General features: G+C 42.4%; 1 protein-coding gene across 1 annotated transcript; it reads left to right on the top strand.

Annotated features, from left to right (window-relative positions):
- Positions 1-27315, top strand: PSMD11 (proteasome 26S subunit, non-ATPase 11). Its single transcript, XM_055401249.2, has 14 exons — positions 1-149; positions 2504-2605; positions 8184-8308; positions 14312-14383; positions 14778-14835; positions 16751-16945; positions 21000-21144; positions 22058-22118; positions 23852-23914; positions 25535-25660; positions 26134-26169; positions 26427-26478; positions 26780-26922; positions 27043-27315. Exons 1-13 carry the CDS (start codon positions 59-61, stop codon positions 26920-26922), a joined length of 1269 nt encoding a protein of 422 aa, XP_055257224.1. The 5' UTR covers positions 1-58; the 3' UTR covers positions 27043-27315.

Genomic DNA, 27315 nt, shown 5'->3' with positions numbered 1-27315 from the left:
CCGGGCGTGTGTTTCCGGCGTCGGAGGCCGCGGCCGGGGACGGTGTGAGAGCGGCAAGATGGCGGCGGCGGCGGTGGTGGAGTTCCAGAGAGCCCAGTCTCTACTCAGCACCGACCGGGAGGCCTCCATCGACATCCTGCACTCCATCGGTAAAGGTCGCCGCGCGCCATCTCTGTCCCCGCTGGTCCAGCTCGGCCTGTGTCGGTCGGTGGCGGCGCAGCGGGGCCGGGCTAGCCGGCACCGGTGCTGCTGACTCACTGTGTGTGTGTGTGTGAGGGGGGCCGGGCCGGGGGCCCCAGGCCGCTCGGAGCTCCCTGGAGCTCCGGGGGCCCCAGCCCGCTGCGAAGCCCCGAGGCAAGCCCGGCGTCCACTCGCCGGCTGCTGACTCACGGTGGGCTCGGCGCGCGGCGGGAAGAGTGGGCCGAGCCGGGGCCCCGTCGCTCCCCAGCCTTGTCTCCCGCTCTGGCCGGTGCGGGCTGGCCCGGGACCGCGAGCGGTGCCGGCCGGCTGGCGGGCTTTGTCACGAGCTGGACTGAGAACCTCCAGCTGAGGGCCTGAGAAACCCGCTCTGGACAGGCATTTCCCGCCCTTGTTGTCAGAGCAGCCTGCTCGGTTGGAAGCGCGAGCTCTCGCTCTTCTCTTGGAGTTTCCTTGCCTCCGGACGCTGGAGCTGCTACTTCTGCCAGCCCACCGCGGAAAGCTCCACTTGCAGGGGGCTCTTCCTGAGTATGTTTTGAGACACCGAGGAGGCACATACCTCAGGTTGGCATTTGGTTTGGGGAGGTGGCCGAGAGGCTACTTTACCCCCCCCGCCCCCCGTGTAGGTTGTGAGAACCAGATGTTGGGGTGGGACCGCCCGATCCGAGGAGGTGACTAATCTTCCTAGACTTTCCCGGAGAGGTTTGGAAGAGAGTTCAGAGAGTTAGTTGTCAGCCGCGGAGTTCCGCGAACTCTTTGGAACCTGCCGGCTGCCCTTTGCCGGAGAATATGAAAGAAAAACGTCTTACCACTGTAGTATGATTGTCTTACACCTTGCATGCAAGTGGGGGAACTGACGTGGGAGCCTGAGCCGGTCGTTTCCGACAGTTTTCTGCTGGAATTCAGGTGTGAACAGAAATAAATTTATGATGACACAGAGGGCTTTTAATGTTCAAGGGTTCAGATAGGGCTAGCTCTTCACTGCACAGGCAGTAGTGATGTTTTTAATGTAGTTGGAGAAGATTCGGATTGAATCAACAAGTAGTTCGAGAATGCACGTGTATGTGGGACCTCCAGGCTATTGACTTTTCAAGTGACTATTAGTCCTGTTGAATTTTGGTACTCCTGACTTTCATGGAGAAAGGACAGTGACAGGATCTTGATGTCTTTATCTTTGGGGCTACTAGAAAAAGGGAAGAAGTGGGGGTTAAGATGCATCAGTGAATGGATGATGTTGGTAAATAAAGGCTGTATTTCAGTTTGAAGTTCTGATCTTGACTTAAGTCAGTTACAGTTTCAGAACTAGAGTTATCTCAGTGTGTATTTTTTTTTAATGTGTATTTTTATATGTGAGTAGCATGGGTTTTATTTTGTGTGTGTAGTGCCTACTATATTGTCTTTTATAAAGTGGGAGTTATGGTAAACATCATAATCAGAGTATTTCTTGCTTGCCCACTGTATTAGGAGAGAGTTCATTGAAAGCTTCTTTGTTGGAGTAAGCTTGAGTCATGATGGTTGACAGCCTTACTTTTTCCAGACTCCATCATGGAGTATCAGAATTTTGGTTTTTGTCAAGTCATGATGCTTTGTAAGACAAGTGATAGCTAGTGATGATTACTAAACTTATCACTACAAGCTTGAAGAGGCTGGCCAGTGTTCAAGTGGTAGAATAGTTACTAGCAGTTGGAATTGGGACCGATAGCACAAAGTTATTTAAACAGTTCCCAAGTCCCTTAAACTAGCTTCCCTCTTAAGCTGTGACAAGATTGTTTTTCCTGAGTGGCTTTGTAGAACTGTTGATCCCTAATACACCCGTCGGCTGAGGTTCTCCACAGGCCTAAAGTTTATTGAAAGACTTTTGACTTTATAGTTATCAGTAACTTGGTCATTTGGTTTTAGTTTGTGGCAGGTAAATATGCAGACAGATACGTTTAATATTTTAACAGCGCCTGGCATGGGGCGTTCCTCCACAAGCGTGAAGAACTTGTTTTGTTTTAATTTTGCATTAGTCAAGTGACAGCAACAGAAATCGCCAGTGTATGTGGGTGAGGGAAATTCTAAGTGGTAGAATGAAAAGGCACATTAAATTCCAAAGAGAAACATCTATTCTGATGAGATAGATACATGGGACATGTACTGCATGATCAATTTACTTTTTCTTGTTCAGAGTTTTTTTCTTTTAAAGCTTTCTACATTTGTGTTTTGCTAACTGTTTGAGTTTGTTTTTGGTCTTGTGAGGGTGAAATTTCCCTTAGTCTTCATTTTTTGTCAGAATTTTAAGAGGGTTTGCATTTTCCTCTCCCAGTGAAGCGTGACATTCAGGAGAATGACGAGGAGGCAGTGCAGGTCAAGGAGCAGAGCATCTTGGAACTGGGGTCTCTCCTGGCCAAGACTGGACAAGCTGCAGGTAAGTGCTCCAAGTGGATTGCTTTCTCTTCTTCCCTGAGATACTGCATGAAGTTTCACTTTTTTTGTTGGAGTGAGGGAATATAGGACTGCATCCACACAGTTTATTGATAACGAAGTTCCATTTTATAGCCCACTTGTTGAGCTTTAGTTTTCTATCAGGAAGTTAAGAGGCCTTTAAACTCAGTTCTTTCATGGATGACTTTTGTTCTGCAGGTGAAGGAAGAATCCTGTTTCTGTTGGGATACAGTAACCTGTGGTTTGTTTCTGCTTTGGATTTTCACTGCATTCCCTTACATGTGGGCAGTAGCAGTCTTCGGTGCTTTCATGGATCTGTTCTGATGTACTTAAGGTGGAGAGTACCTAGGCCCCTGCTTTCAAAATGACCAGTGGTTTTGTATCCAAGGGAGTGATTTGCTGTCCTTTTTTCCGGATAGACAATGAGTAAGACCTTAAATGGAGAGAACCTTACCGAGATTTCTCCATTGGTACCTAGAACTTTGTACCTGTTGTTGCCCAGTCTAGTTGCAATGGAACCATTGACTTTCCGGGCTCCAGGTGATATTCTGATGATGGGCGTGTCTTCGGACTGAGAGAGTCCTGTTGACCAGGAAGGCCTTTGACCAGTGAAGTGGCAATAGTATTCAGAGAGTAGCCTGCTTAAACTTAACATGGATGATTTTAGTTAACTTTAAAGTGAATTTAGAGCTTATCTGATTAGAATGGATTAAACATAGTTGATCTTGTGGATTACTTTCTCCCAAATTATGTTGTTATCCAAGAGGATGATAGGTATGCGTTAGCAAAAATTCTTGAACTTGAGAACAAAGATCTTTCCCAGTTAAGGGTGATAACTAATTATTAGACTTAATCAGTAGAAAGTTGAGTAAAGTTGTATGAAATTGGGAGGATGTATTTATATGGATCTTGCATCTTATTTAAAATATCATTAAAAAGAAAAACTGTTTTTAAGTGCTTACTGTGAACTAGTTACTTTAAGCCCAAGTGGGATTTAGCTTGCTGAACCCTTGAAACAACTTGATAAGGTAGATACTATTACCCATTTATACTTGAGGAAACTGAGCACAGAAAAGTTAGATATCTTACTTTTACGGGCACCCAGTTAGTATGGGAGAAACAAAATTTGAATTCATGTTGGAGAAGGCAATGGCACCCAACTCCAGTACTCTTGCCTGGAAAATCCCATGGATGGAGGAGCCTAGTGGACTGCAGTCCATGGGGTCACTAAGAGTCGTACACGACTGAGTGACTTCACTTTCACTTTTCACTTTCATGCATTGGAGAAGGAAATGGCAACCCATTCCAGTGTTCTTGCCTGGAGAATCCCAGGGACGGGGGAACCTGGTGGGCTGCCGTCTATGCGGTTGCACAGAGTCGTACACGACTGAAGCGACTTAACAGCAGCAGTAGTTCTACTAAGTTCATGATCTTGAGTTATAAAGGGTATTGCTTTCCATAGTTATTCACTTATGAGTTATCAGTGGTAGGTGGTAGTTTTTTCATTGTATGCTGACTTCTATTTAACATGTATATGGATTCCTTTTGCCTGTCAGTTAATGTTGCAAAACAGTTTTAATGATTAGTCCACATGAAATATAATTAATAAAGTAATTTTCCTGAATTAGAAAGCCAGGTGAAATTATTATTATTAATTTTTTGGCTGTGCTGCATGTCTTGTGAAATCTTAGTTCCCTGACCAGGGATTGAACCTGGACCCTTGGCAGTGAGAACACAATCACCAGGGAATTCCCTGAAATAATTTTTCTGTTGTTGAACCATTCAGATGTCTACTTTTTCAAGTAGAATGGATAATTTAAAACCGCATGTAGTATAGTCAGTGTTTCAGAAAACTTGTCTGAAAATGTTACTGTTTTGCTTGAAATTACTCTTTCCTGCTTTACTCCCCCTTTGTTCATTGCCCTCCCCTCCCTGTGATCCATACCTGAGAAGTTTAGAAGTGTACAGGGTACTGGACTCTTTAACAGGTGAATCATAATAGCTTTCAGAAACGTTCCCAGGTTACTTATTACTGTTTTCTAAGAAAGACTTCTAAGGAAGTTTGGGGCCTACATTCATTTACCTATCTTTGCTATTAATATTTGATCGGTTTGTGTTGTTTCATTTGACTTTGGGGTTCCCTGAGAACAGAACATCTGTCTGTTCTGTTAATTTTCAATTTTGTTTTGTTACACATTTCATATATGGCTGGAATTGTGCTGAGTAATCTGCTCAAATAGGTAGGGTCCCTGCTGGACAGTAGACAACTTGGGAATTAGTGAATAAGACTGTCTGATGCATGCTTGTAATTGAAAGTTGTGGTCTTCATTATCAGACGTGATGTCTCGGCTCAGGACCTGCAGATTTCATAGCCTGAGACTCTTTAAAGGAGGGTGCTGAGTTCTGTGAGGTTCTGTAAAGGAAGTTCTGGTCATATATTTGCAAATAACTTCAGTAAGTAAAGAAGGCAGAAGTGAATATGATTCTATCAGAATTAAAAAATCATTATGTGTGAAAATGCAAAGAAACAGGGAATGTAACCAAGAATGGACAAGAAACAGTAATAGACTAAAATGAAAAACGAACTGAGTCTTTTGGCAACTAAGAGGTCATTTGTTTTTTTGTTAGAGCAAAAAGAATAACTTGGAAAAGATACTGTCGTGCTAGCAAGTGCTAGAGAGAAAGGCAGATTCCTTAGCTCATGTTTCACTTCTGCCTTTTCCAGGAAGGAAAATGATTAAGAAAAAGATAGAAATAACACCAGAAAGAGAGAATTAAAGCCAAGGTAGGTGAGAGAAGAGAGAGCAGATTCTTTTTTTCAATAAGTTCAAGTTTGTAGGCTCTGACAATTTCTGTCTTTTAATATCAAAAGAATAGTTGTAGCAGATATGTTTATAGAGCCACTATGATTCTGAGAAAAATCATGGAGGGTGGAGAGGTATAATGAAAATGAGGAGGGGCAAATATTATTCCACTTTTCAAAAAGATAATGAACAAATTCTAGACACTGTAAGCTGGTAATCGTCAGTAAAGTCCTGGGTCAGATTATTTGATTAGGTTTTAATCATATAAAGCAGTGGGTTTGTTAAGAAAAATTATTCAAAACTCACCCTAGTTCTTTTATCAGATCAGATTTGCAGGGCTCAGTGGACAATGGCTTGCCAGCTGTTTTTGTAAATAAAGTTTTGTTGGAACATAGCCATGCCCATTTGTTTACATATTACCCATGACTGCTTTTGCACTACAGTGGCTGAGTTGAGTAGCTACCGCTGAGACTGTATAACCCACAGAGTTGAAAATACTTACTATCTGGCCCTTCACAAAAAAAGTTTGCTAACCCCTGGTTAGGAATAATGATATAAACAACATATCTGATGTAAGCAGAGTCTTTGAACATTTGGCATGGCAAATGGATCGATTGTTGACCTGGAGGGAAGTCTCTAGCATCAAGTTATAGGGATCTGTATTTGTTCTTCTGGACAGCATCTGGCATATGGCTAAAGCCATAGCAGAAGGTGTGCTTATTTCTGTGGATGATTCAGTACAGTAGAGAACAGATTTAGGATTCAGGGTTGTTGCCAGAGTCAGCAAGACTAAATTGTATAGAAAGGAAAAAGTTACAGACTTAAACTGTTTATCAAAACAGAGGAACCTGTCTGCACAAAGACCTTATGGACTCAGTCTGAACAAAAAGTGCTGTCAGCAAAAGCAAAACGTGCTTTCTTGCGTTACATGTGGCAGTCTGACCAGGAGAACTGAGCCATAACTCTACTCGTCTGACCCTACGTGGAACATTGTTTTCAGTTCTGGGTACCACAGGTGGTACATTTGCAAACCAGAATTTATTTGGAGGAGAGCAACTAAGGTGACAAGCAATCTAGAAACCAGGATGTTGGAGGAACAGTTGAAATAGCTAAAGCTGTTTAGCTTGGAGAAAGGGAAATTTAGGGAGATACGTGCATGTGTGCTAAGTTGCTTTAGTCATGTCTGACTCTTTGTGACCCTATGGACTGTAGCCCGCCAAGCTTCTCCGTCCATAGGGTTCTTCAGGCAAGAATACTGGAGTGGGTTGCTGTGCCCAGGGAGATACACGTGATAGTTATCTTCACATATTTGAAGCCACGTGGAAAGAGGCTATCGATTTATGTTTCAGAAAAGAACATTTGAGTTTGACCAAGATTGGAATCATCTGCTTTCTGAACATTTCTGTCACGAGAGATTGTTCAGAATTGTTCCAGGATAATAGGAAACACTGTAGAAGAAGGGACATTGCACTCAACTACTTTTAAAAAGCTATGATTATATAATTGAAGTTTGCATAAGTGCACAAGGAATTTGAGGGAGAAAAACGGGTGTAACCTGGCATTGCCATGGAAGACTCAGTAGGACTTTAGCCGACCTGAAAGGGCATCTAAGCTCTACGTAGGTCAAGGTGACAGGGGTGGATTCCAGGTGGCAGTGCAGCACGAGCGAGGCTTGGCTGTAGGCACATGTGCAGTCAGTGCAGGGGTGAATGGAGTGATAGAGTGGGAAATATCTGAGGCGGTGAGAGTCCCAAGTCAGGACTGGGGAATGAAGGGAAAGGTGGACTTTTCCACTCTGTATAGAGTTCCTGTTATACCTGACACGGCCCCGTGGTTTCTATGACTATGCTGGCAGATGAGGATTTCAAGACCCCTAATTAGCATTCTCTGGAGGGGGAGGTTTGCTTGCCCTGAATTCGAGTTCTCAGGAGGATGAGTCTACAATTTGAGGCAGTGACACTAAAGTAATTTTAACCTACATTCCAGGAGTACTTCCTTAGTTGGTCAGTTGAAATATTCTCTAATTTTCACTCTTGTTTCTGAATATGCCGCCTTAGAATTACTGTGCCACCCTCTTTTCTCACACAAGAAGCTCTTCCCCTCTGTGGTGGTCACCTTTTTTGTCATAGTTTAAGACTTAGGTTTTGTAGATTAATGAGGAATTTTAAAAGGGTACAGGACAACTTTAAGGGACAGACACCCTAACTTTCATCCGAAAAACTGATTCAGAAGAGTGCCATGCAAATTACATTGGTAAAAGACTAAACTGGGCATAACTTTAGGAAGGGAGGGAAAAAGGAACCTGAAGTTGAAAATCTCTGTTGAGATTTCCAACTTAGACAGTCTTGGAAATTAGAAAAAAAATTTCTTTTAACTCTATAACCTGATAAATTTGTTGATTGTGGGGAAGTGATTTTGTCCAAGGTGGTTGAGGCATGGCATATTTCATGTTCTAGAATACTGCTTTCTGAGAGAGTGAGTACTTTGCTGTACTCATGAGGTAGAGAGCCTCGAGCATTTCCCAGGAAACTCACAGTAATCCAGTGGCCATGTGGGGAATGGAATACAGATTTGGTATAAGCGGTTAACTTTTTTGCTACTCTATTACCTGCTGAGAATGCTTTAAATTCCTATTAAGTTTCCTTTTGACTGCTTCCAGACATAAGTACTGATTTTATTATCTTGGGTCATCTTTTAATGGGTATTTTGTCCCTAATATTGATGGGTACTTTCTCTTGTCACAATTGCCTTCCACAGAGCTTGGAGGACTCCTGAAGTATGTGCGGCCCTTCTTGAATTCCATCAGCAAGGCTAAAGCCGCTCGTCTGGTCCGATCTCTTCTTGATCTGTTTCTTGATATGGAAGCAGCTACAGGACAGGAGGTAAGCTACTTGAATGACAAAAGAGACAAAGTCTTGTTTGGAGCGAAGTCTTATTTCAGTGAAGGAATTGCCTGCCTGCACTGTGGTGGTAATGTGTAAGGGACGGCTGGGAGGACAGTGCAGGACTTATCATGTCAGTTTCTCTTTGTTGCAGGGCATTTGATACTTTGGGTCTGTTCCATGCTTTGCTTTGTAAGTGGAGATTGTCAGTGGTCCCTGGAATCCTCATTACATCAGGGTCACAAACTGATTCTTGTCTTTGAGGTATTGTATTGCCACGCCTTTGTAATGTTTTCTGTCTGTGGTACCTCTGTGTCACAGAGCTCCTAGTGAGCACTAATTAAGTCTTGTGGCATCCCTTCTTGGCATGTCTTGTATGCATTTATGCCTTCATTGAGTGAGCATCTATCTGTCTGCGTCTCATGTGTACTGAAGTGACTGGTGTACCTGTCCATGTCCTCTACGAGTTCAGACTAGACCCTGAGCTGTACTGAAGAGTGCCTCTTTGGTATCACTGAGTCTCTTCCAGTTCTTTTGAAAGAATTATTTGTTTGCAATTCTGGAGAAGGAGATGCTACCAAAGTTAAAACTCATTCTGTAAAAAGTGGTAGATTCAAGCAGGTGTATGGTGGTTGCTTGAGACTGTTTGTAGGAAGAAATAGTCGTCTTTTCTGTATTGCTCAGCAGTCACTGAACGTGTGCTGCGTTAGGCACTGTTACAGGTGCTAGGGATTCGTTTGTAACAGTGCACAGTTACTGCTCTGGTGGGGATTATATTTTAATGAGGAAGGCAGATAATGAACAAATATATGAAATGTCAAGTGGTATAAAGGCAGGGGTAGAATTTGTAGGTAGTCTCATTATTTGCCATGGCCTCTGTGGGTGTAAAAGATATGAAGGGGCTTAGTGGCATATTGAATAAACAATGGGGAACTTCAGAAACCTAACACTTATGGGTCTTACTTTGAAATCATGTCGTTTGTAAAATCTGGTTTCTTTCCTTAATGATTCTTTGAAGCCTAGTTTAAACACCATAAATTAACTTCATTGTAGAAAATTCATTTGTAGAGAAGTCTTCAAGTTCATTTGTTTTTCGCTGTGTTTCATGATGGTAGATCAAAAATAGATATGTAGATGGCTGCCTTTTGAACCAAAGCATTAGAATTATTTTTTTGAATAATTTAAAAGAAAAGGTGGTGTTTTAAAGAGGTGTTACTCTTGTGTAACCCTAACTTAAAAAATAAAAATTGTATTTGTGCTCATGAAAAAGTGATGCCACATTTTTTATTTGAATTAGGATGCCTTAGAATGAGCTGACCAATAAATGTTAGCTTGAAACAGACTGATAAATGTTACTTGGAACATTTTAGGCAGAAAAAATTATCCAAGCTGTTTCTTTGACTGAACTCTTGTAATTTGTCTCTCGTGTAACTGCGCTGGCTCAGTGGATAGAACTGCATTTGTTTGATGGTCAGTTCTCCTCCTCCTGTATCCAAATTATCCAAATCATAATTTGGTGCTCTCCTGTGATTGGCTTGTGGGATTCGCTGGCCTTTGTCTGTGGTTCCATGTCTAGTTAGGCCCTGCTTTTAACTGTGTGTTTACGTTGCTATTCTTCATTGTACATTACTTTCTTGTCAACTAGAGGCTTTTCTTCCTTATCCTGGGGTGAAAGGAAACACTCTTACATATTGTGTCTTTTTATTGTCAATGTCCTATTGGTGCTAAGTAAGACCTGTTGGTCTTTTTTGTTTGTTGGTGCTAATAAGTAAGACCTGTTGGTCTTTTTTGTTTGTTTGTTTTTAGTTTGATTAGTTTTTGTTTGATTAGTAGTTTAGCTTTTTATCAAGAGCCAGAGTCTTACTCCACTTAGCAGGTCTTTCAGTAATTTTTGTGGATTATAGATTATTTGCTTGGTTTGGAATAAATTATGAACCATGCAGATGGTTCTGTCTGCACCTCAAACTCAACATAGCAACATCAACATCTAACTATTTATTAAATTCTGTCAATGCAACTTTCTCCAGTCTCCACCTCTTTTTGTATTTGTTCTCTATGTACAACTGCCATCTAGTTTGGGTTCTAATTATTTCTTCTTTTTTTCTGAGGTGTTGTTCATGTACAGCGAGTTCTAATTATTTCTTAGACTACTGTAAAAGTCTTGTACCACCATTTTGAGAGATATCCTACCCAGTAACCCTCTGAACATCTTATTCCTCTTCTCTTCACCCCTAACTTGAGCCTTCAGTGGCTCTCTGTTGTCTGCAGAACTCGTGTTTCATGTTTCTCCATAGTACAGCTTAGCAGGACAGTCTGATCTCCTGGTACTCTGAAGTGTACCAAACATGCCCGGCCTGTTGGATACTTGACTGCCAGCAAGGCCTGTACTGTCTTCATGATGTGTCTTTCCCTTCTGTAGTTCCATGTCAGGTACCATGTCCTCTGAGATTTTTCCTCGCTGGCGTTACTGTGATCTAGACTCTTCAGTGAGCCACGCTGTGTTTTGTACATGTTATATTTCTGATGATTTTGCCTTGTATGATGGTTACTTGAACATTTGCTTTATTTTCTTTCCTGTGATACAGTCTCATTCAGATGAAGCCCTGTATACCTTGTAGTATCACAGTGCCTTTCTCATTCCTCATTCATGGCTATTTCTTAACCATGGCTACCTCTGACCTCACCTACCATATTATTCTTTCTTTCACTTATTTACAGCTGTAACACTGGCTTTAAACTGTTCTAACTTTGGGACATTTTTATGCATCTAATTTTTTTTTGGCCATGTTGTGTGGCTTGCGAGATCTTAGTTCCCTGACTAGGGATCTAACCTGTGCCGCTTGCAGTGGAAGCATGAAATCTTTTTTGTTGTTGTTGTTGTTTTTTAATTTAGGAAGCATGAAATCTTAACCACTGTACTGCCAGGGAAGTCTCACTCTCAGCCTGATCTTAACACGGCCTTTTTTCTTCTTCACATCAAGTCTTTGTTTCCATCTCATTTTCTCAGAGACCTTCCTTTATCACCGTATCTAAAATACCCTATTTCTGCTTTCTTCATGTTTATTTTGCTTATTAACATTCATGTCCTACTTAGAATATAAATTTCATGAGGATAATTACTGTGTCCTATTCACTGCTGTAACCTCTACACTTAGAGTAGTTTGGCCCAAAGAAGCTACCTAACTAGTATTTGTTGAAGGAGTGTATGGATCATGCCTTCTCCATGGTAGATGCTCAGGAGATATTTTGTTGAATTAAGACTTAAGTTTATTGATTTGAGACAACCATGGGGTATCGTTACTGCATTTATCTACGTGACTCAAGACCTCTGACTTGGGAGAGTGGAAAATTCTAGGTTCTTTTAAAATTCTTTGATTGAGTATTGGGAAAGGATAGAGGAGCAAGACATAGGTGGATCACTGTGTTGAGGCCTGGGGCAAATACACAGTTTTAGGACATCGGTAAGAGATCTAGAAGTGCTGGGGAGTTTAACACGAAGAGTATGGGGAGGGGATTTTCCTTGCCTTTTTGTGTTTGGCGACTCACCATAAGTCAAATAGAGCTACAGCATGGTCTTCAGCTTGCTGTGTTCCAGAGGCTGATGTGATTCAGGTGAGGTTCTGGTTATTTGCCTAGGAAGTGAGGCTGTATGGGTGGGGTGGGTGACTGAGGATTGGGATGGTTGCAAGGAGAAGGGGAGTAGAGATTTAGGGTGAAGAGGGGAGAAAGAAGACTGAACCAGATCCTTAACCAAAGAGTGAGCTGAAATTCCAGAATTGATTTTACCTTCCAGGAATGTCTAGGAAGTGTCTTTGGGAGGCCATTTTTTGGTATAGTCTATCCAACTGAAGCACAGTAGCACATTTTAAGAAACCTTACATCAAAAAATCCTGTTGAATTAAATGGTTATTTTCATGGGAAAAAGAGTTCGTGCTAGAGAATTTGACACTTAAAATAGTAGTTAACTTTTTTCCCCTTAGGAATTTCATGAATAAAAGCATATAAAAAATGGTTTAGTGTTATTTATTTAAAGCTTAAAAACATTAATATCTAATTTGACTGTTTTAAGCTTTTGTACTCAAGTAGGGGCTTCCTCCAGAAGCATGGACTTCTTGTGTATTATCATCTATCCCCTTTATCAGTCATTGTTAGCATTAACAAAGCACAAAGCCTCTCAAACAAAAGGGCAGTGAGTTGCCTTTAAATTTTTTTTCTTAGAACTGACGTGCTGGTTTTACCGATTATAATCCTAGATGTTGCAAATCATGTACCCTGTAATTGAAAACTGATAGTTCTCTATTGACCTGAATTTACTAAATGTGAGTTGAGGTTGGGTCAAGTTCTGGTCCCAACAGCTAATCATGACTTTGGGTGAGTCACTTAACATCTGGACTGTCAGGGAAATGGGGACAGGTGAGATGCTAGGGTAGAACTCAGTGTTTCTTAACTAGGGGTATACATCAGAGAGGCCAACCTTTTATTCCAGACTATTGAATCAGGAGCTTCAGCATTCATTTCAGCATTGTTAAACTTGCTGGGTAAAACTATTGGTAAGCGTTTCTTAGTCCCCCAAAACCTGGAGGACTAAAGATTTTTATTCTTGTTGCTAAAAATATTCAGCAAAATATTTTCAGTTCCATTCATGTCTGAACAGAAATCTTACTTTGATTTTGGTCTTTTAGAACATAACTCAAAACTGAAATTGTGATTGGCCTGCTTTTATTTCAGGTTTTGTAGAATTCATGAGGGTAGTTGAGTTTAGAGTTGGGGATTAAGTAGCCACTAGGGGGCCCCCTAGGGTGAGTTATAAAGTTTTCATTGACTTGCTGATGAATCTTCCAAATACCATGTAAAGGCATTCATTTATCTACTGAGCTTTATTTTATCAGTTAGTTTTCTTGAAAGCTTAGTTTCTTTTTATCTTATGCTCTGATTATGAATCTTAATATAAACTTGCAGTAACAGAAGTGATAGGTGATCTGCAGCATTTAATATGTACTTGTCAGAGCTCCTGTGGCAAGGATACCTGATGGCATGTAGACCACCTGGCATGAACACTTAAGTTAGTTACTTTGCATGGGACATTACTGCTTGGGTAGCAGGTAGAACTGGGAGTTCAGTTCTTTTATAGAAAGTTTAAAAAGCCCCTTTAAGTGTTAGGCTAATTTTCTTTTTACTCACTTTCATGCAAACTGAGTTTGCTATACTGTGATGAGAATTGTTACTTGCGCTTTGTAGACTCTGGAAGGGAAGAGTCAGGTGGGCCTTTTGAATCTTAAAACCAACTGTTGGAAGAGTAAAACACTTGTGCCTAGACTGAGAATTTCTCCCCTGTATGACTGATATATTCATATGAACACATTACTGTTACTATTCAGGGAGAAATTTCTGCTTTAAAAATGTCTCAGCCATTATAGAACTAACTCTACATTCCAGGACTGCATGTGTAGTCTGGGTCCCTCCTGGGAAGGTAGATGAGGGATCTTGAAGACAAAGCTCTTTTCCAAAGGAACACAGTCTAAGCACAAATATACTCGGTGTGTAAAAAGCCAAGTTGATTTTCCAGTATGCTATACATATTGAGCGGAGACGGCAATGGCAACCCACTCCAGTACTCCTACCTGGAAAATTCTATGGTTGGAGGAGCCTGGTAGGCTGCAGTCCATGGGGTCACGAAAAGTCAGACACGACTGAGCGACTTCACTTTCACGCATTGGAGAAGGAAATGGCAACCCACTCCAGTGTTCTTGCCTGGAGAATCCCAGGGACGGGGGAGCCTGGTGGGCTGCCGTCTTTGGGGTCGCCAGAGTTGGACACGACTGAAGCAACTTAGCAGCAGCAGCAGCAGCATACATATTGAGATACTATGATCAAGGCATGCTCCTGAGACAGTAAACATGGATAGTAATGCATAAGGAGGAAATGAAAGCTGTTCTCCTGAGCAAGGCTTGTGGGAAGAACGTGAGGACATAATGTTGCATATACTGTCTCTCCCTGTTGCAGGTCGAGTTGTGTTTAGAGTGCATCGAATGGGCCAAATCAGAGAAGAGAACTTTCTTACGCCAAGCTTTGGAGGTATGTGCCTGTGTTAGTACTGATCTCAGGTCTCTAGACGTTTGACAGACTGAGTATAAGTAACACCATCCTGATCAAAAGTATTTTCAGCAGCTTTGTATTATCCGTGCACCCAAAATGACGGGTAGTAGACCTGCTCAGGAGAATTGCTTTGGTTGAAGCTTTGATACAGACCTGCTGCTTGGCTCAGAAAAGTAAGCAGCAACATGGTTTAGTCACTGGCTATAATAGGAGATAATATCATGGGCTAGATGATTTTTTTTAGGCTGAATTTGATGCTATCATCAGGACTTGAATATTCAGCAGTGACAGTTCTGTGACTGTCAATCTTTGATTTCTTTCTTTGGCTTTTTTTCTCCCCTTTCCGTCAGTCAATGCCTTTTCTCTTTCCTAGGCAAGACTGGTGTCTTTGTACTTTGATACCAAGAGGTACCAGGAAGCATTGCATTTGGGTAAGTAAGCTGGTGGAAGCTAGTAAAGTGTCTTGGCTGGCTCTGTGTATGTGTGTGTGTGCGCGCGCACGTGCTCAGTCATATCTGATTCTTTGTGACCCCATGGACTGTAGCCCACCAGGCTCATCTGTCCATCGAATTTTCAAGGCAAGAATACTGGAGCAGGTTGCCATTTCCTCCTCCATCTTAGCTTGCTAAATGAATGTATTCTGATCCTGGGTGCTCTTATTTGTAATGTATTAATAATTTATATTCTGCCTCTATCTTAGAAGATTTAAAGTGGCTTACAGTTACTGAATCTGTCATGGAAAAATGGCATTTAGAAGTTCTAAGAAACTCTGTCAACATTAGAGAACAAAAGGGTGAAACTGCAAGTATTTATTGACCATTACATTTACTATATCTGTTTATAATTATTAAAATCAATTTTAAAAATAAAAAAATTAACTGGATGTAAATACATACAGGAAACCTAAAGTGGGTCAACTAAAGGCTTATTTTGACCTTTAAACACCCTAAAATCTTTGCTTGCTGCTTTTTAAAAAATTAATGGATATAGCTGGACTATTTTCTCCAGGTGGAAGAACATGACTTTCATGATCTGTTAAGTTTAAGAATTGCCAGTATGTAATTCTTATCCTGCAGAAGTGCTATTTTCATATGGTTCTAACAAGTAGCATTAAAAAAAAAACAATGAACTGCTTTAATAGAGATATAATTCACAGGCCATAAAATCCACCCTTTAAAAGTGTGCAGCCAGTGATTTTTTAGTCTGTTCACAAAGTTGTGATACTGTCACCACTATCTGATTTCAGAACATTTTTCATCACCTTAGAAAGTAACCTTGTATCCATCAGTTGTCACTTCCTGTTAATCCCCCATTCATCCCCCATCCCCCCATTCATGTGCCCATCATCCCAAGGCAATCACTAGTTAGTTTTTGCCTCTGCAGATTTGCCTATTCTGGACATTGCACATAATGGAATCACACAGTGTATGGTCTTTGTGACTGGCTTCTTTCTCTAGCATGTTTTCAGCGTTCATCTATGTTGTAGCATATAGCAATGCTTCATTCCTTTTTATTGCTAAATAATACTCCATTGTACCATATTATCCCTTCATCAAGTTGATGGACACTGAGATTATTTCCACTTTTTGGCTATTATGAATACTGCAATAAACAGGTTTTATGTGGACATGGTTTTCTTTCGGGTATATACCCAGGAGTAGAATTCCTGGTATATAGTGACTCTCTTTAGCTTTTGAGGAACAGCCAAACTGCTTTTTAAAGTGGCCATACCATTTTTCATTCTCACCAGCAGTGTATGAGGAGAGTTCCAGTTTCTCCACATCCTCACCAACACTTGTTGATATTGTCAGTGTTTTTAACTTTAGCCATCTTAGTGGGTGTGAAGTAGTATCTCATTTTGGTTTTGATTTATATTTCCCTTATGACTAAATTAATGATGTTGAGCCCGGGGAAGAAGGAGTATTTGGGGAATGTTATAATCTCTCTGCTTTCCCCACCAACCCTAGTACCTCATGTTTCTTATGCAGTCTTAAGATTATTGGACAGGAATACAGTGAGATCAAGTGCCTGTCTGAACTGGATAAGTAATTTCAGCATTTTCTGGGTGGGGATTCCCACTTTATTTGAATCTTAGGAGTAAGCTCATAGCATTCTTGGCTGTAATGTCTTTTGTATGCAGAAAGGTTTCAAAGAGATCTGTGTTTCTCTTTTGGAAGACAATACCTTAGCAGAAAATTTTAATCTTGTGAATAGATAACCTCTTTTTGAGTTCAGGCAGGTTTCTTTATCCTGACTGTTCTTATAAGGGTGAGAGAGGGAAATAGTACAGTGTTAAAGTATTAGGATTATAGCTAACAAAGAGGTATCTGTGTTTTCTTTCTCTAGGTTCTCAGTTGCTTCGGGAATTGAAAAAGATGGATGACAAAGCCCTTTTGGTGGAAGTACAGCTTTTAGAAAGCAAAACCTACCATGCCCTGAGCAACCTGCCAAAAGCCCGAGCTGCCTTAACCTCTGCTCGAACCACAGCAAATGCCATTTACTGCCCCCCTAAATTGCAAGCCACCTTGGATATGCAGTCAGGTAACACCATTAGAAACTCATGTGATGTTTTCTTAAAGCTCGTCTTACCTCACAGGTGGAAAGAATGGGGAGTTGGGGCTGAAGAATAGAATTGGCTGTTTTGGCTCAGGCTCCTCAGGGAAACCAGTTGGAAGGTTTCCCCTCTAACTAGCTGCCCACCTCCTCGTCACTGGCTATGAACTGCCTCAATTATATTAAGAACTTGCGTATCTGGGGTTGAACAGGCAGCCTGATTGTTGGCACCAGCATCCTAGAGAGGTCTCTCTTAGGTTTTAAAAAACTCTTCCTTCTCTTCCATATTTGTCAGTTACTCAGGATGGTCCCACTTCTTTCCAGGACTGGACTAACCCAAGTCTCTTGACAGTTGGAGACCTTTGTAGAGCATGCTAGACTTTTCTAAAAAAGTCTAGACTTTCCCCCACCCCCACCCCTGCAGGAGAGTGTAGTGAATTACCTTCTTAATGGAGTGTGGGAATTGGGCTGGGAGGCCGTGGATTGGCAGTAGGATACTTGTAGTCAGCAGCTTTTATTAGTTATGATTTATTATCATTATTGAAGAGGTGTTGGGATTGGAGGCAGAGGACTAGTTTAAGCCCTGGTGTTACCTCTTTGCAATCTTTGTTTTCACGTAAAACTGTAAGAGGGAGATAGCAGCTGCCATGCTTGCCTCTCAGGTATTGTATGTCAATTGGCATGTTTTGTCATTCAGGTGAAGAGCAGAAGCTCTAGAAAATGACTTTTCTAGGTTGAAATTTTAGTTTTGCGAATTTCTAGCTGTGTGATTGGGCAAGTTACTTAATTTCTCTCTCTTTCATCTGAAAGCTGGTGATGATAATTGCACCTCCTTACAGGATGGTGGTGAGGAGTAACTGAGATGATGAATGTAAACTCTTGTCACAGGACCTTGCTTTGACCAAAATTGGCACTTCCTTTAAGCCACTGCTCTTCATTATGCTCTTTCTTCATGGTCAGGAGATGAACTTGCATCATATTTCTCAGAGCAGACAGAGGCCATTTTTATATGCACTTTATTTCTCTTTCCTCCCTAGAATTTGTATCACTATCTGTTTTAACCCATTATCAAGTGTGATCCTGCTACCTGCCTTTATAAAAGTTTTCAGTTTTCCAAATCCAAGTCCAATTTTTCGTCTCCACATGGATCTTCCTCCCAGTCTTTGAACTACCCTAGCTGAAAAATCACAGTCCTTTGTCCTTTTAAAATTGCTGTCTTCTCCTTTTCTGTCAAGCTTGTTGGAAAAGCTGGAAGAATATCATTACTTTGGTGTCTTGATTCCTTGCAAGACAGTTAATCCCCTGTAATCTCTGACTTTTGTGGAGATTGGACACTGTTGAACACTCGAGCCTTCTTTGACAGCAGTGTCTTCTAGGCTCTCCTCCCTTGACTGATTATCCTTCCCTCTGAAAGTCACTCTTCCCTCTGTTGCCTTTCAAGTGTGGGTGTCCCTCAGTGTTGTTTTCTTGGTCCTTTTCTCTTCCTGGTCTCCCTTTTTCCCACCTCATCTCATTCTGTCCCGTGGCTTTAGTTGCTGTGTAACACACAAATTGTCTCCTCACTTAGATTTCAGGTAGCTTCTCTGTCCTGAATTCCATACCTAAATGTTCTGTAGATCTGAATCTCAACGTATCAAAAACCAAAATTATTATCTAACTCTTCCCCTCAAACTGTTCTTTTCTACATTTCCTATTTTCATTAGTGGTATAATGGCTGACTCAGGTGTTCAAGCTGTTATCTTTGGAGTGATTTGGATTCCGTTCCTCTTCTTCACCCTTCATATCCAGTCAGTCACCAGATGAGGTTGAGTCTGTCTCCACATCTGCCTTTTCTTTTCCATCTCTATAGTCACTGCTCTCATGAATGCCATTGGAACTGGCATGGTCTTTTCACTGCTCTAAATGTCCCTATCACTTCCCAATTCATCTTGCTTACTGGTCTCATTTTTTTGGAAACATAAATCTGATCATGTAAATCCAGTGACTCTGCATTATCCTCTTTAACAGTGCATTCTAAAGGAAGGCACTCTTTTCACGCTTATCTCTGGTTTCAGTCCTAGTCACCAGATGACTTCCTGTGTTCCTGCTCTTGTGTATTCTCTGCTTGGAATTCCCCTTTCCATCTTGTCCCCTTGACAAAGTCCTATGCATCCTTCTAGATCCAGCTTGCATGTCTCCTTTATAAACCCTCATGAGTGCCTTCTTCACTTTGAACTTCCCTGTGGGATGTATATTCTTTGGTATGTATTACAATACTAATCTCCTTCTGTCTGTTTTGATGACTGCTGTGAGACTGTGAGCTGCTTCAGGACCTTATTCGTATTTCCTCTACAACAGCTATATCAGTGCTTGGCAAATGGTGGGCCCTTGTTAATATTGGTGTTGAATGAATAACAGGCTAGTTTTTTTTTTTTTAAATAATGTCCTATGCCAGTTGCGATGGTTATAGTCCTCATGTGGTCTACATTTGCTAATGTGTTTGAGAATGCAGTATACCAGTTCTTGGACCTTATTTTACTTTTATTTTTTTAAATACCAGTCTTATTTTTCGTCTGGTCTATTCTAGCTTTGGACGGGGAGGAAAGGAAAAATGGGGATTTGTCTCATTGAATTTGGCAGTGTTAATAATAGTTTGTTGGATATTTTTGAGGGAAGTCTCCTTGGCTACAGAGGAGGGTGGGTTTTCTCCAGGCCTCTGTGTGCTTAGTTGCTCAGTCTTATCTGACTCTTTGCAACCCCATGGACTGTTTCTAGCCAGGCTCATCTGTCCATGGGGATTCTCCAGGCAAGAATACTGGAGTGGGTTGCCATGCCCTCCTCCACGGGATCTTCCCAACCAAGGGACTGAACCCAGGTCTCCCTCATTGCAAGCAGATTCTTTACTGTCTGAGCCACCAGGGAAGCCCCCAGGCCTCTACAGTTAAGTATAAGGGCCTGATTCCTGTGGCTGCTAAACAGGAGGCTTTCTGGGTAAAGTAAAAGCCCTGGGTATGGCACATACCACTCAGTAGTGGTTATCAAGTAGAAGTTCCCAACTGGTGTCCAGGCACACAGGAATATGACAGGTGGGTCTGAAACATGGATCCCCTGGGGTCATGTATGAGCAGTTTCATCCTTTTACTCCAGAATACTGAGAACTTTCTTCTGTACCTTGCTGTGAAAAAGTTGGGAAGTCCTGAGGTAGACACATGGATGGGGCTGAGGCAGGGTTAGAATTGATATAGAGAGTCTTAGGCTCAGATGCCTTTCACGCTAGAAAGGACTATTTTTCATGTCATCCCAAGTGATAGCATAGGTTGGTAATAACTGCAGGTTCAGTCAAAGTTAGGCTTTTTGGGAGCAACCCAGCTTCTAAACATCAGAGAATTGGTTAGATAAAGTATGTAGCATATTAACCTAAAGAAATATTGCTTAACTGTGTACAGTTAAGTTCATGAATTTGGCATTTTGTGAAATTCATGTATTGACTGCATCATAGCAAAAGTACATCTATAAAATTGTAAATGACCAGTATCTGGAATGAGACTATATAAGAGGTTGGATTTTTTTTTTCTCTCTCATGAAAGCTGCTTACATATAAAAATGTCAAGCTTAGAAAAGTTATCAGAAAGAAATGGTTGATGTTATTAAAACTAGATATTTGGGCAGACCAGGGAGAGATGTTTGGGTCACCTTTCTGACCTGTGAAGATAATGTCATGGAGAGTGAACATGGCCTTGTCTAGTGAGAGGGTAGTGGGACTGCTATGGTGATGAGACGCATGAGGACCGTGTGTGGTTTCTAGAATCTCCTTTAGGTGGGTCTCTAACTCGTTTAGGATCAGTATTGGTAGATGATTGAACTGGGAGTTTAAAGACCTGGGTTCTAGAACATCTCAGCTTTGCCACTAGATGGCAGTGACTTAGGGCAGGTCTTTTATTCTTCCCTGACCACATCAATAAGTAGATGAGGTTGGGATAGATTTTTGAGGCCCTTTCCAGCTGTGATATTTTATGGTTTTGTTACTTCATATGGTTCTTACCCTTTTCTTTTCAATGCCCAGGTATTATCCATGCAGCAGAGGAGAAGGATTGGAAAACTGCATACTCATATTTCTATGAGGCTTTCGAGGGTTATGACTCCATCGATAGCCCCAAGGCCATCACGTCTCTGAAGTATATGTTGCTGTGCAAAATCATGCTTAACACGTAGGTGCATGTTAACTTGGGGGTATGAGCACTCAGGTCCTTGGTCTGAAATTTTCTGCCATGTCAGGATAGCTTGGGCAGGGAGATTGGCCAGTTACAGAGGCAGTGGCTGCCACCTCGTGGGGTGCTTAAGGTGGAGTGAGAGGATCAAAGCTAATCTAAAGCACTCTTCCTTCCTAGTCTTTTGGAACTGGGGAGACAGATTTGAGAAATACCCTTGCCAGCCCCTCTGAGTGTTCTCCTCACCCTACGGTTCTGTCCAGAGAGTTGCTGAACACTGGACAGAGGGCCAGGAAATGGCTTATGGACCAGCACCAGCCACCGGGCCTCCCGGGATGGGGGCTAAAGGAGAGGGTAGGGAAAGGTTTGTAAAGGGCGACAGCGGCAAGCGCAGACAGCTCCATGGCTCGATGTTTTATAAAGAACTCTACAGAATGTTTCCACATTTCTTTTTTGGGAATACATGAGATACTGACTGGGAGTCTTTTTTGGATCTTGGGATTAAACAGAGCTTGTGTTTTTAAAAGATCTGTTATACTGAGATTTGATCTATAAAGTCATTTTGCATAGCTTTTTTTTTTTGGCCACACTGTGCAGCTTGTGGGATATTTTCCCAACCAGGAGTTGAACGTGGGGCCATAGCAGTGAAATTAGTACTCCAAGTCCTAATTATCCGACTGCCAGAGAAGTCCCACTGTGGCTTGCTTTTTTAAGTTGAGTTTTTCTGCTTTTCAGCAGTGAGCCCAGAGGGGAGAAAGCCTAGCTCCTGTGGTGTGAGAGGCATATGAATTTAGGGGTGGGGGCTGATTACCTCTGTGGGCGGAGGCTTTTCACAGAAGAAGAAATTTGCCTAAACATATACTAGAAATATAGCATCCTAGAGCAATTGACCAAGTCTGTCTTTTTTTTCTAGCCCAGAAGATGTCCAGGCTTTGGTGAGCGGGAAGCTTGCACTTCGGTATGCAGGGAGGCAGGTAGGGAATGCCTTGACTGCAATTTTGATCTCTGCTCACTCTGAGGCAGTGTGTGGTCAGTCACGGTGTTCACTGATGCTGTGCTCTTCAGGTCACCATTCTACTTTTCATTCTGCCCTCCCCCGCTTATGTTCATCAAGCTCTTTTAATATAATTCCTGTACTGTTAGTTCTGGGCCTGAAAAGTCTGTGTTTGGTGCTCTTGTGGCTATCAGGTGGTTTGAGGGACGTAACTCAGAATTGAACTATAGCATTTTTAGTGGGTTAGGTTGCATTTGGCTTCAATCAGAAAGTATATCTCCTATGAGCTTGGGTTGAAAATTTAATGTATGGAATAATATTCTCCAAGACAGTGGAGCCAGGTAAGGTCTGGTGCACATGTCCTTCAGAGAGGTTGGATTACCTGGTGCAGAAACTAGGATTGATGGCTCACTTGAGGGCTTCTCACATCCATACCTTCCCACTCATTTCCTGAGTTTGGGTGTGGTCACGAAGAGATCTTTGGTGGTTGGTAGCCCTGTGTGAGATGCCTTTTATGCCTGAGTGGGTAAGAGTGCTCTGTGTAAAGGTGATGTCTCAGATGTGTGCATCATCACTTATTTGTATTTTGGTTGATTATCACTAGGAAGTAAAAGTAATCTTTCTAGGTTTTGAGTGCAGTTGTCTCTAAACAACAGAAACATTGGCCATCTCACTGTATCTTTGACGGAATGTCCACTGCAGATGATCTCTTCCATCTATGCAAATAGTCCTAATTGACTTTTCATCAGAAGTTGTTTCAGATCAGCTCCTCGTTTTGACCAAAAGGATATTGGTTATTACCATAGACTCACTGTCATATCTAGAATTAGAGTTAAGGAGGTGGGCCAAGAGAGGTCAAGTGTCCAGAACACAAGGGCAGGTAACTAGTACTGGTGAAGTCAGACTTTGAGCTGGGTTATCTGGCTCTGAATTTCAGGCTATTCTCATCATTTTTCAGTCTGTAGGACAGATGCTGAAAACAGACTCTACTAATGAGTTTTGCATCATTTTTAAAGTCTGTTGTAGAAGACACTACCTTCCTTAAGTACAGAGGCTGGTACCAGAGGAGTTCCTTCTTGTTCTTTGTACTTTGATGACAGCTTTCAAGCAGGAGTCAGACCCACCTCTCAGATGATGAATGTTGTCGATTTCTTGCCGAGTGCAGACTTCCTAGCTTGGTCAGGTGTCTTGTATAACCAGATTAGAGGTTGCCCCTCAACCTCTGACTATACGTTCATCACTCGGGTTTTAACATTCAGTGTAATGTGTAGAGTTTTGATGCCTCAATCCTAATGAAAGTAAATCTTGGCTTATGTCCTGCACCAAACCCAGCAGAGTGAGTTTTCATAAAGCACAAGGTGTGATCAAGTCTCAGGGCAGGAAGGCATCTGGGGGTGTAGGTAGGGGTAGGGAGTCTTGGAGGAGGGGGAAAGAATTCACACCTCTCTGGCCATTTTCCCTTTTAGCTTCTCATCTTTGGAGAATGCTTTATCAAAGCCTCTCTTTTGGGAAAACTTTGTACTTCCTAATATCTTCACATCACTTCTGCTTTTGGAGGGAAACTGGCACACAGTGGTACTCCATTCCTCTGGCTTTTCTTCCCAGGCCTCTGGAGAAGAAAAATCATGGGCAGGTTCTTCCTTACAGCCAGGAGTTGTGTGGATGTGAGTGTGTGGAATAGATCACTGTCACTATTTTTCTCTTTATTCTTAGACAGAAGCATTAAAATGTGTGGCTCAGGCGAGCAAGAACAGATCACTGGCAGATTTTGAAAAGGTAAGCATGGTATTGGGTTGGTAGGGAACCAGGTGGAGGGGAGGGGCATTTAAGTACTTAAAATGTTTTTTCATCTTTAAACCCTTACAGTTTCACAAGAAGTTGTAAAGATACTACAGGGTGATCTCATGTCCCATTCACCCAGTTTTCCCCAATGGTTACATCTTAAATATAGTACAGTATCAAAACCAAGAAGTAGAGACTTCCTTGGTGGTCCAGTGGCCAAGACTCCCAATGCAGGGAGTCCAGGGGGCCCAGGTTCCATCCCTGGTCAGGGAACTAGATCTGTGCCATAACGAAGACCCAGTGCAGCTAAAATAAACAGGTAAACATTAAGGAGCCCAAAATGAACAACTCTTCTCCCCACCCCCAAGAAGTAGTTAAGCACTTTTGTACCTAAACTTGAGTTGTGAGATCTCATTTATTTACAGTACATTTCAGTTTCAAAGTTTTGTCATCCTTCTTGCACTTGAGTTTTCACAACAAACCTATTACCTACATTTTATGCTTGGGGAAGCTGGGATTTAAAGAGAATGCCTGAGTTACAGCTAACTTGCGTCAGAGTCTGACACAGGTACCACGCGACATGGTCTTAGATGTTCCTTCAGCTCCAGAAATGCCAGGTTTGCCTCTCCTCTGTGGACATGGGTTTTGATGTGTGCATCTGGGCTGAAAGACTCTTTCTTAGGATGAAGTTCTAGGCTTACTTAGCCTCCTGTGCCTTTCACTCAATGTTTGCGAAGGTTTGGAAAGGGAGAAAAACCTGTCTAAGCAGTAGGGTGAGACTTATACTTTTCTGAGTCTCCTTCCTGTTCATCTGAGTATAGAGACCAACTTAATAAAAACAGACCTAGATCCAGGAAGAAAAATAGAAACTAGACATTGTAGCTCTCTGACTGTCCCCAAGGTTCATCATCTTCCTTGAGATTTCTTGTCAATTTCATTTCCTTACTTGGCTTGATTTGCTTGCTTCCCTTAACACTTTATAGCACAGCTGAAATGAGGTGGGATACTGAAGAATATTACTAAAGATAAATAGATCACATACATGAATAAACAAAGAGTTCAGATTATTTTATCCCCAAATTTGGATGGAACATTTCTAGCAGGGATTGAAAAGAAGGACCGTGATCACATATTTGGGAAACACTAGGGCTAACAAAATTAGAAAGGGACTTTGATTTCTGGTACCTGCAGCTATGTTGTGGTGATATTCCTTATAAAACTCCAAGAGCTAACTGTGGAATTCAGCATTTCCCATTATTTAGCATCAGAATTCCCCTGCTCCCACTGCTTTGGAGGCTGTATTTGTTCTGTGAAACACATATTGAGAACTGCTTGTGCAGTGAATTTGGCTTGTAAGCCGAGCTGCTCGTGGGGCTTTCATGGTTTGAGTGGTCAGTGTGAGGCTTTCACAGAAACATGGTGCCTAGGGTAGGCTCCATCTTTCATTTCTTTGTGTTCCTTGTCTTCTGCCTTCATGGCAGTTCCTTCATTTCTCCAAACCCTCCAGACCTCTTTTGTCAAGCATGTAATTACAGGGGCCAGCACACTCCTTAGGAAGCTGCAAGCAGCGTGACTTTCAGTCCTTCTCTGTGCCCATCTCTGCTCTCTTGGCAGGCCCTGACAGACTACCGGGCGGAGCTCCGGGACGACCCCATCATCAGCACACACTTGGCCAAGTTATATGATAACTTACTGGAACAGAACCTGATCCGAGTCATCGAGCCCTTTTCCCGAGTACAGGTAAGAACCTCCTGGGGACTCCAGTTCTTTGCTGGGAGGGGGTTTCTGGCTCGGCTTCCTCACTGTCACCCCCTCCCTTCCCACACCCATCCAGATGGGAACTCGCTACCAAGGGTGTGCCTGGGGGTAGGCAGGAGACCCCCTAAGGGCTTGGGATTTTTATGACAGGGAACAAGAGCTGAGGAGAGGGATGCTGTGGGGTGGAGGCTGGTGCCGTTGCCCCTGCTTGTTTTTGGTACAGTCTCCTCCCTGCTCTTGCAGTCACCGTGCATGTGGTAAATGCTGTCTCTGAGCATGTGGGACAGGAGTGTGATCGTTGTAATGACTCAGGGTAGGCAGATGGACCAGGCATGGCTAAAGAGGATCTGGCCCTGACATTCAGCCGGGATCCAAGATAGAGCACTACCCTCATCCCAGTATTAGAGTCAAAAGTAAAACTTTCCGTGTTGGTATCTTTTTACTTTCCCTTTTAGATTGAACACATATCTAGCCTCATCAAACTCTCCAAGGTAAGGAGTCCTGAGCTTGTCTGGAGGGTAGGGATGGGGAAGGGCGCGTGTGGAGGGGCTGCCGTTGACACCTACCAGGCCTTATTGCAAAGCTTCCCAACCTGCTGCTCAGTGGGGACTGGGGGCCGTGGGCTCAGAGTGGAGCTCCAGTGTTGCTGTTTCAAGCCATTTGCCCTAGGACCCTTTTATACAAGACTTTTGTGTCACTTTGCTGTCAGTAGATGGCTGATCCCCTTAATCATGTGCTTTGATTTTAGGCCGACGTGGAAAGGAAATTATCACAGATGATTCTTGACAAGAAATTTCATGGTGAGTAGCAGCCATACAGGCGAGGGGGCTGGTGGAGGTGATGAAGTGGTGAAGAGGCATCATGTTCTTGTTGATGCTGGACGATGATGCTCCGTTGTTTCCCTTGGTGGTGCCCTGGGATCCTTGCCCCCCTCATCCCTGTGATGAGAGCATATAATAAACACTCACAAATGGAACAGGAAGGTGACTTCTGTTGCCCCTCCTCTCTGGAGAAAGTGAGGCAGCTAGGGAGCGGGCTGCATCTACAGTGCTTGTGTGTCTAATCTTTGCTTTTACCTGGGTTCGCTTGTGTTTCCTGCAGGGATCTTGGACCAGGGGGAGGGTGTCTTGATTATTTTCGATGAACCCCCAGTAGATAAAACGTATGAAGCTGCTCTGGAAACAATTCAGAACATGAGTAAAGTAGTGGATTCCCTCTACAACAAAGCCAAGAAGCTGACATAGGTGAGTGCTGGCGCTGGGTCTGGCCCGGGCAGTGCTGTCTTCTGCCTGCTGAGACTGAACGCCTCCCGGTGGCTTCGCGGGCGGCTTCCCCGATTGACACTGCTCTGTCTTCTCTTGCAGAGTTGGATCTGTAGCGGTCCTTTGGAGAGTGTGTGTGGCGGGAGAGTGAAACCTTTGGGGAAAATGCTAGGAGATTCTTTTTTCTTTCTGTTCTACTTTTCGCTCGGAAAGTTTTTAAATCCTCATTTGGTGCATCTGTATTCCAGCCGATAGGTGTGCCAGTTTTCATGTAATCTTTACTGGCCCGACTTGGGAGTGGGGAAATTGCTTAAAAAAAAAAAAAAAAGAAAAAAAAAAAGGTTATTCTAAATAAAAGGAAAAAGGCTTACACTA

This window comes from Moschus berezovskii, chromosome 20 (genome assembly GCF_049115385.1).
Source record: "Moschus berezovskii isolate FMDL1 chromosome 20, NW_MosBer_1.0, whole genome shotgun sequence".
Lineage (NCBI taxonomy): Eukaryota > Metazoa > Chordata > Mammalia > Artiodactyla > Moschidae > Moschus > Moschus berezovskii.
The sequence above is the reverse complement of the archived record's forward strand: the minus strand, read 5'-3'. Positions and strand labels throughout refer to the sequence as shown.